Source organism: Cariama cristata, unplaced genomic scaffold (assembly GCF_000690535.1).
Source record: "Cariama cristata isolate BGI_N322 unplaced genomic scaffold, ASM69053v1 scaffold17093, whole genome shotgun sequence".
Lineage (NCBI taxonomy): Eukaryota > Metazoa > Chordata > Aves > Cariamiformes > Cariamidae > Cariama > Cariama cristata.
In genome coordinates, this window is record NW_009608005.1 from 17,632 (window position 1) to 36,098 (window position 18,467).

Sequence of the window (18,467 nt, forward strand, 5' to 3'; positions counted from 1 at the left end):
TGCCATACTACTAGTAGTCCAATTTGGACTATCTGTTTTCATGTCATGAATGATGTAGGAAAGTGGACTTCTGTGTTACCCCTTGGCTGGCTTCAGGACGGTTTCAGCGTTGAGGAGATCGTTTTGACAATCCACATAAAGGAGGGCCTGGAGATATTTGTTGACTCAGCATAGGAGATGGTTTAAGACAAATTAATGGAGCATGCACAATTGTTGCAATTGCCTAGAGGGCAGAGTAGCTCTGATCTCTCTCTCTCTCGTACCTTGAATAACTTTTCTTGCTGAATGCGTGCATAATGTTGTCCTTCGTTAGGCACTGGCCAGCATGAGTCTGAATACTCAGCCCATTCTTAATCTAGAGAAGTTCCATGAGGGGCAGGAGGTGCCACTGCTGCTGGGAAGACCACAGAATGATTTGCAGTCTACTCCCTCTACAGAATTCAACCCTCTGATCTATGGAAATGATGTGGACTCTGTGGATGTGGCTACCAGGTGAGGCTGAACGGGAAGGTAGCATTGAATCTTCATAAAGTTTGCACGTGAAGGCAGCATAGAAACTTCTGTGGATCCTGTGGTGGAAGCAGCATCTTCAAGGTTCCTACTGCAAGTTCTACATTACATCATGAGAAAAAAAGACCAGAAGTTACAGTGTTTATCTCAGATCTATTAACTGTGTGAACTTAGCTGTGTATCTTGAGAGGGTGTTTTTTTGTTCTTCCATTTTCCTATAGATCATCCGCTTTATCAAGACTGACAAGTCCAGGTATTGTATCCTCAGCTTAAATCACAAGCCTTGAACTACAAAAAAAGCTGGAGACTTAGTTGTCACCTCAGCTAGTGAATAGGAGAACGATGTCCCTCATTGAGTGGGTCTTGGTGTTGAGGTAGTGAATTAAAGTGATTTTTGGGGTTTTGGGTTTTTTAGTTCCCTCCCTCCTTTTTTTAAAGACAAATGTTTTGTAAGAAGACTTAGTTTTTCATACTGCATTACCATTCTTCAAAGGTTTGAAACATTGCCTACTGCATACCTTTCAAAGGCTCTATGTCTTCTTTTCTGTTGTGTTCTGTGTTTTTATTTGATGTATTGTCCTCTGTTTCTTTTTAGGGTTGCTATGGTGAGATTCTTCAACTCACCAAATGTTTTGCAAGGTTTCCAGATGCATACTCGCACTCTTCGTCTCTTCCCACGGCCAGTGGTGGCCTTCCAGGCAAATTCTTTTCTTGCCTCTAGGCCGAAGCAAACACCTTTTGCAGATAAGCTTTCCAGGACACAGGCAGTAGAATACTTTGGAGAATGGTCACTCAACCCTACTAACTATGCTTTCCAAAGAATTCATAACAGTAAGTTTTGGTCTTGCCTTTCTTGCACTTGGTTGTAATGCAGGAACTTGAAAAGCAAAGAAATTCTAGGGAAGGACTTAATTTTACACAATCTTACTCCTGCTGGGGAGGGAAATCTGGTTCAAGGAACATTTTTCTGTTTTTATATGTGTCCTCATGTGTTTCTACCAAGTTAGCCCTGCTATTAGCCACTCACTGCTCCAATTAATTTTACCTCTTGTCTTGTTTGGTTACGGAAAAGTCTTGTAGGCTTCTTAGAGTAGAGGCTGTCCCTTCCTTTATGCAAGACTTAGTAGGGGGTAGCCTCACTGTGAATGAAGCCTTTGACACCAATAAATGAGTTTGGTTAACTCTCTCCTTGTTTTTTTGTACAGACATGTTTGACCCAGCACTGATTGGTGACAAACCGAAGTGGTATGCTCACCAGCTGCAGCCCATCCACTATCGTGTCTATGACAGTAATTCGCAGCTGGCTGAAGCACTGAATGTCCCAGCAGAGAAAGAAACAGATTCTGATCCCACTGATGACAGGTTAGTGGAGAGCATGACCCTGGTCACAGGATAGTTACTTCAGATTACTGGGCCTCTCCTCCTACTTCTCGTTTGCACCCTTTTCCTGTAACTTGCCAGGTTGTTATTTAGTTTCCTCTGTCTAGGCAGAATTCTGACACTGAAGTCAGTTGTCCCACTGCTCTGTCATCACAGCAGCCTCTTAACCCTTTGCTAGTGTCTTCTCAGGCCCTCGTTTAATGTGAATCTCCATTTGTATTTTCCTGTTTTCTTTTGCTACCAGTATGCCACTTGACATCTGGTATTTCCTCCCACCCTAATGCTTTTTTCTTCCATGCTGTTCTTTCTCTGGTTATTTTTAATGCAGTACTACGAGTACTCCCACCCATCCTACCACCCTCCCACGTCTCCGCTCAGTGCACATAGTTATGTGAAGCTTGTTAGTACTACCCACTGCCTGAGACCTCCTTGTGTGCTTGGTAAAATGAGAGTAAACTTTTTTGTTATAGTAGTTTTGGCTGTATTTCCCAGAGCTTTGCATCTAGTTTTATTATCCTTCATTATCTGCTAGCCTGTGAGATCTTTCAGGCTTGGACTTGCACATCTTTTACATTCCACGCAGCACCAGTGGTCCTGACAGAGTGGGATTTATCATTAGTATGGAAAGGGAATGCTTTTACTTGTGACTTCCATTGAAATCATCCTACACGCGCACACACATTGAGAATTAATACACTACTCCCTGCTCACTTCTGCTTGACCTCATTAACTTTACTGAGAGCCTTTAGATGTCTTCCCATATTGTCTCTTCATGTACCTCAAAGTTATTTAATTTGCTCTGACCTTTCATGAAGCTGGCTTCTGACTCTTGCCAGAAATTGTAGAGCCTGTAATAGCATGAGATTTTTTTTTTTAAGAGGCCTGTGGAAACTTAGTGCTGATTCACATCTTTGAAATATCAGGCCCTGCTGTTGCTGTTATGCTACCACTCAGCTCTGTTTCTCACCTGTTGTGGCAGTGGCAGTGACAGCGTTGACTATGACGACTCAAGTTCCTCCTACTCCTCCCTCGGTGACTTTGTCAGTGAGATGATGAAATGTGACATTAATGGCGATACCCCAAGTGAGTAACTTCGAGCTTTACTTTCACAAGGTCCACATAGGTTCCTCTTCCCTATTCATCTGCGCTGTGGGAAAAATGCCTTCCCTAAGTCCCTGGATCAGAGCAAAGTATTGTTCCATTGTAGCCTTGCTCTGAGGTAGAAGTGTCTTCTATACTCCTCCTTCAATACCCAGGGGTAGGCTGAAAACATTTCTCCGGCTTATAAACAATGCCCACCAAAGGGCACTGGGAGGAGGAAGAACAGAAATAGGTGCTGCTGAGCAAGTCTAGCTTACTAGATCTGGACCTTCAATAGCCAGGGGTAGGCTGAAAACAGACATTTCTCCGGCTTATAAACAATGCCCACCAAAGGGCACTGGGAGGAGGAAGAACAGAAATAGGTGCTGCTGAGCAAGTCTAGCTTACTAGATCTGGAAACAGTCTGCTGCTGCCAGTAGATACTGTGCAATATGGGCAGCAGAGTACGAGCTTTCTCTTGCCTCCCCATATTGGTTCTCAGTCCTGGCTTTAATGAGTCCCTCTGTCCTGGGAGGGACAGGAAAATGCATTCTCTGTGGCTTATATGGAGGCTGCAGCAATCGCTTCTCTTGAGAGAGTGGGAAACTCTCACTTTCTTCAAGAAACTAAATCTAGGAGTGCCAACACATTTCCTATGTCCCAAGGACAAGAGGTAATAATCATAAGTTGCAACAAAGGAAACTCTGCTTGGACATAAGGAAAAGATCTTTGTGGTTAGTGTAGTTAAACAGGTTCCCAGGATCACAGTAGAATGTCAAGCCTCGGAGACTTTAAAAACTCGGTGGGACAAGGCCCTGAGCAGCCTACTTTAACTTTGAAGTTACTCCTGTTTTGAGCAGACAGTTGGAATAGATGACCTCCAAAAACCCTTTATAACCTAAATTTTTATGCAAGTTTATTCTACTGAGCAGTCCTCACCTGCTAGGGATCTTCAGTTAGATGGGCAAAAGGCTGAGGAAGGCAGATGTTCTTTAATGCGAAATGATGTGTTTGCAGATGTTGACCCCCTGACTCATGCAGCCCTTGGTGATGCTAGTGAAGTGGAATTTGATGATTTTCAAGAATATTCAGGAGATCTGGATGAACAGGCCATGGACAGTGAAAACTCCCAAGAGAACAACCAACCTCGTTCAAGTTCCAGTACTACAGCCAGTAGCAGCCCCAGCACTGTCATCCATGGAGTGAATCATGTGTGTACTGAGATGAGTTCAGCCCCAAGATCAGCATATTAGGATATAAGAATGGGAGAATGCACGTGGGTCTTTCTGAGAAGGGCGAAAGCTAATAGGATTGTGAAACCATGCACAGATTAAATTGCGTTCTCTTTGGGGACTTTCTGAGCAAGGTGGAGTTTATTGGTACCCTCTTATGCTGGGACAGAGCATTCCTGTACATAAAAGCTCCCATGCACTGAAAAACGCAGCATTAACAGAGAGCAGTGGTCCCGGCTGTGACTGTGGAATTGCTTTTACAGAGTCTGGAAAGAGCTGATGTGTTAGAGGGACAGGGAGTGGGGTGGGGAAACTCATGAATCTGTGGTCATTTAGGAAGAACGGTAGTTGCTTGCATAACCACAAAACAAGGTAATGGAGAACCATTATCCTGAGCTAAGACTTACCAGTAGGATCTGTTTTACAGGGGAGTAAGTCCCTAGAACAATGTGCAAATACTGCAGCGTATATAAAATCTAGATTAGAGCCACAGATAGTGGGGACGGGGTGGGGACCCAGTAACAAAGAGCAAGGACCTTGCAGACTTCCCAGTTTGAAATAATTGTTCTTGTCCTGCTCTTCAGTTGTATGTAACGCAAATTAGCGAACAGACCAATGATTTGACTGGTCCACAGGAGTCAGCAGATTCAGCAGAAATGGAAGAGAAGTTGGTTGCTGGATTTTCAAACCATCTCCCTTCCTTGCCACTGCAACCAAGCTTTCCCAAGATAAGCTTGGATCGTCGTGAGAGCGACAGTGCGGCTGGCAGCATGAGCTCCTCAGAAGGAGTGGTGAGGAAGCGAGAATATGACAATCCGTACTTCGAACCACAGTATGGTTTTCCTACGGAGGATGAAGATGATGAACAGGAAGAGAGCTACACCCCAAGATTTAGCCAGAATCTCAACGGAAACAGGCAAGTCCTTCTTGTCTCCTGCCCTTCTGTGCAGTACTGCTGGAGTTTCCATCTGCTTCGTGTAGTTCATTGTTCATTCATTCAAATGTCTTTTGCACCTGAAATGTATTGTTGCTCACTTCCATTTTAATATTGAAATTCTGTAAACCCTTCTAGTTTGAGTAGAGGCACTTGCTCAGTTTCCTCCATTCCTTGCTTTTATGTAAGCAGTAGGAGCTAACAGAATTATCAGTTCTGCCAAGAAACATTCTAGTATTTTACCTACGATTTTCTGGAAACCTTTGAGTGATTTTTTTCATAGAATCCTAGAATGGTTTGGGTTGGAAGGAACCTTAAAGCCCATCCAGTTCCAACCCCCTGCCACGGGCAGGGACACCTTACACCAGAACAGGTCGCCATCCAACCTGACCTTGAATGCTTCCAGGGATGGGGTATCCACAGATTCTCTGGGCAACCTGTGCCACTGCCTCAGCACCCTCACCAGGAAGAATTTCTTCCTTGTATCTCATCTAAATCTTCCCTCTTCCAGTTTGAAGCCATTGCCCCTTGTCCTTCACTACAGACCCTTGTGTACTCGAAGGCTGCTGTAAGATCTCCCCAGAGCCTTCTCTTCTCCAGGCTGAACAACCCCAACTTTTTTTGTGAAGCTTTGTCTTTTGAGGGGAAAGATACTGTAGTGATTGACACTGGGTTTTCTTGTTATTACTCTCAAGCAGAACTCTTTCACCCCCAAATCCACCAGTGCCCTTTTGCAGACAAGCTTTCAGCATGCCCTGAAAGGTAATGAAAGCCTGATTGCAAAGACACTTCAATTCTCTCAATGGTAAAAACTGATGAGGAATGAGACCAGCATCGATCTCCCACAATTATCCAACATGTTGATTTGGGATGGGAAGGGGGAAAGCTAATAACAGTTGTACTTCATTTCTTTAAAGGTCTCAGAAGTTACTCCGTCCAAACAGTTTAAAACTGGCCAATGATTCTGATGCAGATTCAGATTCCAGGGCCAGCTCCCCAAACTCTACAGTCTCCAACAACAGCAGTGAAGGTTTCGGAGGCATCATGTCTTTTGCAAGTATGTACTAATGCATTCATTAAGCTGGTTTTATTTATTATATTAGAGTTTTTACAGAGAGATGGAATAGAGGCATGGCAAGGCATGGTTGTCAAATTGTTACCAGCTCTCCAGAAGTCATGTTGGGAGCTGCAGGACCTATTTAATGAACACTGTTGCTGCTAACTACTGCGTTTGTGTTTTTCAGTAAGAAGGACTTTGATTATGTATTTAAGCCCTTGAGTTATATGGCACTTTAAGGCACAGATGAGAAATTCTTTCAGTTTCATTTAAACAAAAAATGGTGCAATTTCATGAAGTTGATACAAAAATCTTACCAGTAGTATGACTTCCATGCTACCATGTTGTTTAGGTGCTAAATTCAATTTCTTGACTGTGCTCACCTACTTTCAATTATATTTTAATAATAAATCCACAGGTGTGGAAAACTAATCTAGATTTTTTTCTAATGAATGAAAGAAGATACGGCCAGTTGAATCTTACACCGTAGTGGGGAGCAACGCAAGAACTTTGCAGCAGTGGGGAAAGTATATTGGATGTTTCTGGTAGAATGATTTTTACTACAATAAGGCTGCAAAAAAAGAACCAAAGCAAATTAAAGTAGTACGCTGACATTTTAAATGAACATCTTGCAGTGTTCATCAGCTCATTGATCTACATGAGATGCTTTCAGGCTGTCTGCAGGCTTAACCAGATGATGATGCATTATTGTGTTCTTAAGATCTATTTGTTCTAGGAAGAACTTTTGTTTTCTCCTAATAAATGGAAAGCTTCAATTTGAAAGCACACTTATATGGCAGATTTACAGTATTTCATAAGGCACAACGCACAGTCCTCACTTCAGAATTACATATTTTGGACATCTTCCATCACCTTGTTTTCTCATGTGGCCCCTACCATTCGTTTCCTCCTGAAAAAAAAAAAAAAAAGGATCAAACTAGAATCAAACTAGAAGACAGCTGATGTGAGGTTACCTCTTTAAGAGCAGGAAGACAGATGGATATTGCTGTTACATTTAAGACTCAAAGATACAACAGCGATGATTGCAACATGAAAGCTACAAATTATGTTTTTGTACAATTTAGAATAATCTGATTACAGATGTGGTTGCAGTGTAAGTGAGATGATGTTATGCTTGTGAGACTTTTGGGTAATAAAGAAGAACTTAATCATTAAGGATCTGGAATAAGAAGGTGAATAACAGGAAGGTTAGGAAGTTTGGGTGTGTGCAGTGAGCATTAGGCATATAATTGTTTTCTTCTTCTGTCATAGGCAGCCTGTACAGAAACCACAGCACAAGTTTCAGTCTGTCCAACTTAGCCCTACCAACCAAAGTTGGGAGAGACAAGAATACTCCCTTTCCCAGCCTGAAAGGTAACCGTTTTTCCCTTTGTCTTCTACAGCCTTTACATTTCTTGTGACTTGGCAGTCTGAGGTCTTACCCCTAACAGGAATCCTGGGGGTGACAGATTTTGGTAGTTTGGGTAGTACATGTCTTAAGTGTCAAGCCAGTAAATTGTCTTGATATTTCTCAGTCAGACTTCTTCCCAACGATTGGGTTGTGTTGGGATGGGAGGCTGGCTAGTCTAACCTGTGTTAACGGATACACTGTGAATGTTGGTTTTGTTTTGTATTTTGTTTTGTTCTATTTTTAAGTACTTAGAATGGGAACCAAGAGGTAGATGCTGCTTTTGTACGGCCACTATCTTCATGATTAGTCTTAGGTAACTTGTTAGCGCAACGATGCTGCATTTGTAAGTGGGGATAATGCCAGCGTCCCATGGAGACTGCAGTTTGCACAGGTTTCAAAAGTGTTTATGGTCTTTTCAGTTCACTAAAAAGAAGATTTGTGATCAAAATCAAATTATAAACATATTTCAGCTTATTCAGAGTGAAGATTGATCCCTAGCTTATGTGCACAGTCTTTTCATTGGAACATCTCTTGTTTGTCTGCATTAGACAACATGTCTGAATGGGCACTAGAGAAATGACTGTCTTACTGTGGGGAGTTAGACAGTCTGGTTGTCCTTGTACCAGATGTAATAGCAGAAGGGTGACTGAGCACGTACCTGGTGTTTTAGTGTAGAGACCTTTTCAGCTGCTAAACTTGGGAAAGGTTTTATTTTACCTTCTGGGTTATTCTATCTGATTAGAACTTATTGCTTTTGGTTTAATATGTTGATTTTTTCATTTATTTTTTTCCTCCTCATCATTTTCATCGGTAAAGATTACTTTAATCTGGAAGTGGGAAGGGATGTGGATGAAGGTTGGTATGATGTTTTGCTGACCTTTGACCTTGTAGAAACAAAGGCCAAAAGCTATTTTTTGTGTTTCTGCTTTGGACTTTGTTTTTGAAACAAGTAATCATTCCCTGTGTGTAAAATGAGGAGGAACAGGACTGGTAGGGTGAAAACACTAGCAGAGACTCTGCACAGCTGTTTTTAACAACCTTTTACCAGTTGGTTACGTTTTCATGTCCAATTGTGCTGGATAAGAAACATGCCTCATGTCAGGGTTATTTCTGTGGGTAAAGTTAATGACTGATTCCATGCATTGGAAGAAAACAGTGATGGGGTTTGCCATTCCACGTTCATGCTTTGCGCCTCATCTTCTGCAATTTGGTGTTCTTTTCTTGACTATCGTAATCCTGTAGGGCCTTTAATGTTACTGTGCAGATATGAGGATGGGATTTCCGTGGAGTAGCTCAGTCTGTTTTATGCATGTGCAAGTGTGCGTGTGTGTGTTCGTGTTCATTTACATGTGCATGCTGGCTCACTGGGATTCCCACTGGGCACTTCACTGGTTTTTAAATGTTTTTGTCTCTGTTGTACAGGTATAAAATTGCTGCATTAACTTGTTCTTACCAAGTGTGTGTGGTACCCTGTGTTTCGAACTGTAATGGGAAATGATGCTGGGACTCCATCTCATTGCTGCTTTTTGACCACTTTCCATCTTCCTTTTTAATTTTTATTTCATGCACATCCATCGATATTTTTTCCTCAGTGATACGGATGTTTTTGATAGTGCCCTTGAAATACAATACATGCAATAATGTCCTTGAAGATGGAATACATTGGTTCCATGATGCCAAATTTCAAGTCAAGCACTATCTCTAAGATTAATTACCCTGGCCCTTGTTGTCTTGGGCTTTCAAGCATCCTTCCTGCTGTAGCATCATTTGGGTTTTGTTTTGAGGGAGGGCTGGGAAGAAGCTGGTAGTTGGATTCTTTTGATGCTGATGGTGGGGAGTGTAGATATTGTAGTACACTACTAATTGTATATTTTGTGTCCCAGTATTTGGGTTAAATACTATAATGGAGATTATTACAGAAGCTGGCCCAGTAAGCAATGAAGGTGGGTTCCCTACAGCATGAGCTGTGCATGATGTAACAATTTCCAGCATTCCCTATGCCTGACTTTGGGCTACCTTTCTCACTGGGTAACCAGTACCACATGATCTATACTAGTCACCCCCAATGCATTATGCTTTTACATATAGTGACTAATTTGAAGATGGTTCTTGTTGTGGAACTGCATGCAGAGCAGCCAAACTTTTCCTGCCTTTCACCTCCTGCTCCCATTACCATCTTCTCTTTTTCTCTCTGCATTACTCCCATTACTGTTTTCTGCCGATGTGTGATGCTAGAATATGATATACGCTGCTGCTTTTTTGGAGTTTCCATTTTGTTTGAAGTCTGTTACCTGTAATCCGAATAGGTGTGTTAGACAACCTTTTAGCGTTGCTTGTTGCTGTCCTGGAATCAGATTGTTTTCCTCCCACCACTTCCTCTCATCCTGTTTCCTCTCCCGTTTAGGAAACAGACGAGCCCTTGTGGATCAAAAGTCTTCAGTCATTAAGCACAGCCCAACAGTGAAGAGGGAATCTCCATCACCTCAGGGACGAACTACCAATTCCAGGTAATATTTTTCAGTGTTTTTTGAGTATGAAGTGTTGTTAGAGTGGTTTTGTACTTGGCCAATATTTCCTCAGAATTCTAGCTGCTGAAAACTAAATAGTACTTTTCTGTGGCCCTAAGCTTGCACATATTACTCTCTGAGAAGATTTGATATGGATGGTCTTACAGTTAATAGTGCACATACATATTTTTCTGTGCTCCGAAATGTATCCTCTTGCTGACCGAGGTCCAAAAAATTCTAGGTCCCTACTTTAACTTGGTATTTATTCTTTGTAACTGGGTCTGTTCTGAACAAGGTAGTCTAGCCAGCGGAGTTTTACTGCATCATGCAGGGGATCAGCTGAGTCATACAAAGCAGTTGGATTCCATGAATTCATGTGAAATTGTTTTCTCAGCCTAGAGAAGGGACACTGAAGGGTGCACGTAAACATTACTTGACCTGTGCCTGTACTTTCTTCTCCCCTTCTTATGTAGCAGTCATGAGTAGAGTGAAATTTGCTTTGAGCTACTGGGGTTGGGAGACAAGCAAGAACAATAACTGCAGTTCAGACTGGGAAATGCAGCAGGTTGCACAGGAATTCCCTTCTTACCGTTCCCTTGCCTGTGGCAAAACAAGCCGAAGCAGTACACGTGCCATGGCTGCTGCAGTAGTGCTATTAGCTGTGCTGCGCTTCCTCTTTCAAGGAAAGCCTACAGGTCAGATAAGGTGGCTGTGGGAGAAGGTTGTGGCATAGAGGATTCCTGTGGATTCTGAGGAGTGCTGTGAAGGTGAGGAGTGAGGAGAGTGGTAGCTAGAGGGACTAGAGGAAAATCTCATGATGGCTTATAGGAAATAACGGACAAAATAAAATAGTTGATACTACACCTGTAGAACAGAGCTTGGGCTGTGTGCAGTTGTTAGCAGCAGGCATAGCTAGATTTGAATTTTTCTTGTAAAGTTAGCATTTCTGTGTGTGTCCTGGCCGTATGTCTCTTCCCATGCATGCCAAGGTATGCAAAGGGCTAACTTTTGCTTGCTTCCTCTTAAATCCGTCAGTGAGAACCAGCAGTTCCTGAAGGAGGTGGTACACAATGTTCTTGATGGGCAAGGTGTTGGCTGGCTGAACATGAAGAGAGTCCGACGTCTGCTGGAGAGTGAGCAGCTCCGCGTCTTTGTACTAAGCAAGCTGAATCGCACGATCCAGTCAGAAGAAGATGCTCGGCAGGATGTCATACAGGATGTGGTCAGTGCTGAACTCAGCAGGGTCCTCATACCTAGTGTGTTCTGAGGCTCAATTCATAGAAGGTTTTTTGTTAAATTGCCTCCTAAAAGCTGGTGTTACAGCAATTTTGGAATTTATGTTCCTGAATTACTTTCTCACTTCTGAAATAGCGACACTGATGAGAGTTTTGTTGCAGGAGATCAGCCGCAAGGTTTATAAAGGCATGCTGGACTTGCTGAAGTGCACCGTGTTGAGCCTGGAGCAGTCATATGCAAATGCTGGCCTGGGAGGCATGGCCAGTGTTTTTGGCCTGCTGGAGATTGCACATACTCACTATTACAACAAAGGTAAGAAAAGCGTTTATGAGAATATGGTGTTTACGAACCAAACAAGATCCTTGTTGTGAAGGCAGCTGTTTTGTGGCTTCTGATATTTCAGGGGCTGTACAGCACTTTCAAAATAGGCGAAAACTGTACCATTGTTACAGAAACCTTACAACGCTTGAAACCATTTTCTTGCACACATGTAACCAGACCAAAGCAAAATAATGGCCATACTGATATTTGATTGCAAATGGAAACTGTGCAGCAAGATACAAAACCTGGGACTTTTACAGAGGAAGTGGAAGTTCTGATAGTGGGAAACCTTCAGCTAACACTGCCCCAACCGCAGTCTTGGAGAGTTGTTGCAGACAATCTGAATAGGGAGGGAGATATTTCTAATGTGGAACCATATAAGACACATATCTCACTAACCACCTTGCATTACACAAAGATTCTTATATCACTAAGTACTCTTGGAGAAGAAAGTCTGAAAATACCTCTTTATTTTTCAGTTTTTCCTTAAAATCTGATTCTTAATCCAAAATAAGAAAATGCATGCATAAGGAAAAAGAGCAAAAGATAAGATGCTACCTCTCTGCCTAATATCTGCCTCAGCTGTAATCTCAAATAATGAAAAGCTATTTATTTCATTGTAGCAGAGGAGTAACATCTATTAAACACTTTATAGTGTTTAAATACTATACACTTTATATACTAAACATGTTATAGCCAACTTCTGTGAGTTGGCTTAGATGCCCTGTGGGTTACAGGTGTTCATTTCCAGTCATTGTTAGAATGCTGAGGAAGGTCAGGAAGGCTGTGCTAGCATGGCAGTCCTGAATGTAGGGAATAGGCTGATCTTAGTAATTACAAGCCGTTTAGTCTGACACTGATCCTAAGCAAAATTATAGAGTGGCTGATGTAAAACTTGGTGGTTTTAGAGCACAGTCTTGCTAATATAATGCCAGATACCATAATCTGATGGTAAGCAGAGTTTACCCAGTAAATTCATTGTGGTCACAATAGACAAAATTTGATATAAACTTTTAAAGCCTTGATACATCTTTGAAGGACTTCTCTCATTATTGCAGGACATCTTGATTTATAGTCAAATTTTAGCTGTTTAGTATGTTTTACCTTTTATGTTTTCAATGAGTTGATCTAGGTATTTCTAGAAATGTTTTGTAGAAGTTAGTGCTTGTCTTAATGTTATTTAACATATAGTAATGATCTAAGTAAGCCTAAAATTTTTCAGTTTGCATATGATGCATACTGTTCAAACAGGACATGATGGATATACGTTATTTGTCTAAAGGAAGCTGTATCTTAATAAAGCGTGGTTGTCATTAATTTATTTTAATATGTCCAAACTAAGAACTTGTGTTTAGGAAGAAGGACAGTTGGCAATAATAGCAGGATTAGGAACTATGTCCTGGGAAGCAGTGTCTTTGAAAATGGCAACTGTGTGTGAACTTCCCACTCTTTACTGTGTCTGTAAAAACTGGAGAGGGGGATGCTGTGTAAACCTGGGAATATAGATTTGGGATGCAGCTATTGTCTTGTCTCTGGATATGTCATTAACAAGACCCAAAGCTGAGGCAGTGGGTAGATTCCAGGTCTGATCATCACATCTTGAAAAATTGAGGAGGTTTCTGAGAAGGCCTACAAGGAATTGGGAAAGCACTTTTGCTCTGAAATATGGAGGTGTGCAGTCTGTGGAGTGTTAGCTGTTGATTGGAAAGGTGTTGCTGATAGCAGAATTTTCAATCTACTGGACAAAGGTATCACAAGGTCTAGTAGTACAACAAATTGAGATATTAGGATATGAAATTTTGACGATTAGCCTCATCAGCTATTGGAACAGTTTGAGCAGGATTACAGGAGGTTCTTTATGGAAAACCTAATTTTAATTATTCTATTCTGAAAGTTTTGCTGTAATTCAAACTGTGGAGTTTGATCCAGAGCAATAATCCCAACTGCCTTTGGGGACATATGATTATAGAAAGTCTTGGAGAATGATGGAAGAGCTGTAGCTGATAGTTTTTTGTTTGTTATTTTTTTCCTAACTGAAGTTTCATTTAGTGTTACCCATCAAAGATAATTGTATTTGTTATCTTTTCACTGTGAGAGGAGCTTGCTTATATTCCAGAAGTGATATTCTTGGTAGTTTATGCAGAGTTGTTTGATTTTGCACAACTCAGCATAGGAGATACTACACTTACTGTGTCAAAGAAGATTCCTAGGTTTCGAATATCCAGGAAGGAAATAATTTGAGTATCCCAAAACCAGCACTCTGGCTTTCTCCTCTACTGTTTCCACCAGTGTGTCAGAATATGTGCAGGCCATGGTGACCTATGGGAACAAATGTGAGACTGAGCTGTTTCAGTGCCAGGCTTAATAATTTAGGTGAGACCATCTGTCTCATCTTCCTTTTCCTGCTCTCATTTCCTTTTCCTTACGTTTCTTTTCTTTTTTCTTTTTTTCAACACTTCCCCCCACCCCCTTAAAGAACCAGAAAAGAGAAAACGAAGCCCAACGGATGGATCTGTCACTCCAATTGGCAAGGATCCTGCGTCATCCCCGAGAGTGGAGCCAAAACCTGCGATGCAGCTGCCGGTACCTCAGCTAATGCCAAAGGCACCGAGCCCTGCAGGCAAAGGGCCGAGGGAGTTTGACACAAGGAGTCTAAAGGAAGAAAATTTTATTGCTTCCATTGGTGTGTATTGAGGTGCATGTGAAGTGCAGGAGGGACTTCCGTTTTGGCATTAGGTTCTATTTGCATTCTCTCCATTTTAACACACTACATTGCTGCTGTAACATGCTTCATTTACACCTTGGATCACAAGGAACAATCATATGTGTTTTCACTCTACTCTTGGATAAACTATCCAGGGCAGTTTTCTCTCAGAAGCTTTCTAATCTTAATTTTTTCTAAATTTCATTACACTTTAGACACTTTATTTTTGCTCTGCAATTGATGTTTTCAAGCAACAGGAAATGGCAGAAGGGAAACAGGGCCAGCAGGACTTTGGAAAGGGCAACTGTGGAAGGGACTACATGAAACAAAGGCTTTCTAGTCATTGCTGACTACATGTGGATTATCTAGATAGCATCCTGTTAGAAGTGGGACCCAGGATCTGCTGATTTTTAATAATTAAAAACTGCCAAAAATATTTTAGTTGTAGAGTTACTGTTTTCGTGAGCAGGACTGATGGATCTTCCTTCTATGCAATAGCAAATAGAATGCGTGTCCTTCTAAACAGCATCTGCTAGGCTGGTCACTGGAAATTTTCTCAGTCCAATTTTTTAGCTGGTATAGCTTTTCCCTATGTCTGGGAAAAAGTTAGAGGTAGGCTTTAAACTGTTTTACCTAAAAAGGGCTTTACAGAGTTTTTTGGGGGGGGGAGGGGGGAGAAAAAAATTGTTTCGGTTGGATCCAACCTGCTCTGCATTGTAAACAAGAGAAAAGTACCATCAGCATATGAGGGAAATTCTTTGTCAACTCCAAAAATGTCATGTTAAATTTTATCCGTTGCTTCTTATAGCCTGTTTAAAATAACTTGTTAGTGGAATCATTGTATGAAAGATTAATCTTCTGAAAGCAGCATGCTACTGTGAGGCTGTACCTGCAGTATGTGCCATAAGACAAGGGAATGTGTGTGTTGGGCAGTTACGTGGCAGGAGTGCAGACATTCATTCTTATACCCACCTAATAGCTGCAGGCTGAGTGGTGTCGAGTCCTTTGGAACTGATACTGAACCCCTCTGACTTGATCTGCTTTCTTGTGTCAGGAGGTAATCTATGGAGGCAGTTGCTCAGAAACTAGTCTTGCACTCTATTTGGAAATCTGTCAGGGAGCTTAAAAGGGATTCAGATTTCCAACATTTCAGTTTAGTGGTCTGCTTTGCTCTGGGTACTTAATTTCTTTTCTGTAGAAAAGAGAAAGAGGAAAGTATGCTTCTGAGACAACTAAGAATAAAACAGACGCTAGGCCAATGTTCTTTTAAAGAATGGAGAGAGATCTTTTGATTGGATTGCTGAGACTGCTTCTTTGCCTCAGATTAAATTAAAGCCTCATAGAAATGGAAATCATAGAGATCAGACAGTCCATGTTTGTGAAGCGTCCTAAGAAGTGCTTTTCAAAAGAAGTGCTACTTAATATGTTCTGTTAACTATTGTTACCAGAATATTAGCCTTAAACAATTCATAATCTTCAAGGACGGGCAAGAGGTAAATTCTTCTTGGTGGTTCTGTTGCTCTAATGAGTTCTACTTGTCTTCTGTGGAACTAAGTTACCAGAAGGATATGGTTTCACCAAAACTGATCAAAGTTCAAAAGACTTTAATGTTTTTTTCTGAAGCCTTTCTTCCTAACTGGTTTTGTCTGTCACTAAGAGCCATGAACTAGTATGCAAGTCAGTCTTCAAGAAATAACTGTGAAAACAATGTAGTGCCCATGATCATGTGACTCTTGAGATCTAGAAGGAAAGATTGCTGTCTTGCAGGAAGATAATTTAAAGCTAATTGGCTATTATACTTCCTTTATGTTCTGTTCTGGAAGCTTCAGTGTAAGACAATACTTTGGATATACAGGACCAGAGTTAGTCATGGCTAGGCTGAAATTCCTTCTGTAGTGAAATGCAGACTTTCTCATTCAAACTGACTTCTTTAGGGAAGAAGCATTTGGTAAACATTTACATGTTGCTGAAATAACAAAGTATTTGTAAGTAATTCCATTTAAACATGAGAAAAAATGTTTTTATGTGAAGGTGATCCGACACTGGAACAGGTTGCTTGGAAAGGTTGTGGATTTTCCATCTGTGGAGACAGCCAAACACCTGACTGGATGTGATCCTGCAGCAGCCTGGTCTGGTTGACCCTGCTTTGAGCAGGGAGGTTTGACTAGATGATCTCCAGAGGTCCCTTTGAACCTCAGCAGTTCCTTGATTCTATGAGGTCTGGAAGGTGCTTACAGCCCCAAGTTGCAAATATGTAAATAAAACTCTCAACGAATCTGTTAGTATTGTATGGGCAAAATACAAATTAGGCTGCTAACCTTTTGACCTAGTTACAAGAGGAAATACTAGAACAGAAAGTAAGTCATCAGTATGGTGGAGTAAAATCACGTATGGCGCTGTTTGCAATAGCCATACATAAAGGGTATGTTAGTGTGGCAATTAAACTGCATCTCTGAGATGTAGAGGTATGGTAGTTGAATGTTTTGTCGTACTACAGGAACAACAGCCAGGAAGTTCAGAGTTTTCCAAAGTTCGGGGTGGATATGTTCTCGCTTGACTGCCTTTTCTTACTCACCTTCAGAAAGTTTATGGTTTCTTGTGTACCTCTGAAGTATGTAGGATGCTCCCTTGTAACGGGGAGGACTGTTGTTATTCAAAATTCTTATTTCTGAGGTGAAGAGTGATGGATTTTTATCAGTTGAGGATTGTCTTCACTGTGCTTTAATACCTAATTGCTTAGCTGGGAAGTTAGTTGTGAAGATGATGCTTCTGATACTTTGTTTCCTAAAAGATCACCAATTATTTCCTTACTTCTGGGGTTCTTGTCTTCCAGGGTCCATGGTCATCACCTGTAGTGTTGGCCTTTTTGTTAGGACACTGGTGGCTTTAAAGTTAATAGTTTCCCCCTTTACATTAGTGATTAGTTTGGTTTATTGCATGCTTGCAGTAACTGTTAATGAAAATGTCAGTACTTACTGAAGTTTCCATGATTACTTTTTAAATAATGGTTTAATGCTGGCAGATGACTTTATTTTGACAGTCTTTTGAAACAGGAAAGATTGTGCTCCCTGCCCTGTCTGCATTGGATCCTTTCTGGACCTACTGTCCTGTTTAGTTCAGGCTCAGGTAACAAAGTCACAGGCATAGTATTTTATGCCCCTTGAGTTTATTTGAGGTTTTCCTTTTCTTCTTTGACAAAGCAGTTGAGAGTAAAATGTAGGCTGTTTTTAATGTGCTAGGATATACTTTACCCTGAATTAACAGGCAAGTCAGCTAAAAGTAATTTAATGGCAGGTATTGTAGCTTTCAGCCTGGTGCTTTTTAAAGTAAAGCCATATAGACTGGGCACTTAAGAGGCCACATGTTTTCAAAGCCCTTTAACAAACAAATTCAGTACACCTTGAAAAGATTATCTGTGTCAGTGTGTGCTCAGCTAGCTAAGCCTATAGGATGCTGTTTGGATCCATAAGCAATTTTATCCTATCCATCTGTGTACTTATGAAAGTTGAAGGAACATCCATCAATCATGAAATCAGTTGGCTAGCAGCCGTCTTTCTAGCTTTTTCTCCCTTGCTACTTTTGGCTTGCTCCTGATATGTTTAATGATGATACTTTGGAGCCTTCCTCCACAATCATGACACTATCCTTTTTTATTTTTTATTTTTTTTCCAGTAGGCACTTTGCTAAATAAAACTTTTTTAGAGCCTGTCTTGCCCTAATTTCTGCCATTTGCAGGGTGGGATGGTTTTCTGACACACTACAAGTGACCTTTCAGCTGCTCAGCAAGTTTCCTTGAAGAGCAGTAGAGAACATTGTACTTCTTTTTCCTTCCCTTTGCCGTTTTTCTAAGAGTATCTTCCTGTATAGCATTCCCAGCTTTACCCGTGCTAGTGAGAGAGGGCAGTGCCCAGCATTGGGAGTCAGTTCAGCCTGTCAGGTTGTAAAGTTTCCTTTGACCCACAGGCCAGCAGCTGGAATGATCTGATGTTTCTGAGCAGAAAAGATGACCGCATTTCAGAGGGCTGAGGAATGTGAGGGATAGAGAAGTGCAAGTGCCTCGTCGCTATTTTGACTCGGGGCTAAGCAAATGGAAAG

The 18,467-nt window shown here is 41.3% G+C and overlaps 1 protein-coding gene across 1 annotated transcript in view; it reads left to right on the top strand.

The window, feature by feature from the left end:
* Positions 1–18,467, top strand: part of MADD (MAP-kinase activating death domain) — a 61,680-nt gene that overhangs the window by 11,086 nt on the left and 32,127 nt on the right. The window contains exons 7-19 of the mRNA XM_009696972.1: positions 314–492; positions 1,106–1,341; positions 1,716–1,872; positions 2,870–2,973; positions 3,988–4,181; positions 4,838–5,118; positions 6,054–6,193; positions 7,466–7,567; positions 9,488–9,547; positions 10,009–10,111; positions 11,147–11,333; positions 11,509–11,659; positions 14,145–14,351. Of these exons, the coding sequence (XP_009695274.1) occupies positions 314–492; positions 1,106–1,341; positions 1,716–1,872; positions 2,870–2,973; positions 3,988–4,181; positions 4,838–5,118; positions 6,054–6,193; positions 7,466–7,567; positions 9,488–9,547; positions 10,009–10,111; positions 11,147–11,333; positions 11,509–11,659; positions 14,145–14,351 (2,101 nt within the window). The remainder of the gene's footprint in view (positions 1–313; positions 493–1,105; positions 1,342–1,715; positions 1,873–2,869; positions 2,974–3,987; positions 4,182–4,837; positions 5,119–6,053; positions 6,194–7,465; positions 7,568–9,487; positions 9,548–10,008; positions 10,112–11,146; positions 11,334–11,508; positions 11,660–14,144; positions 14,352–18,467) is intronic.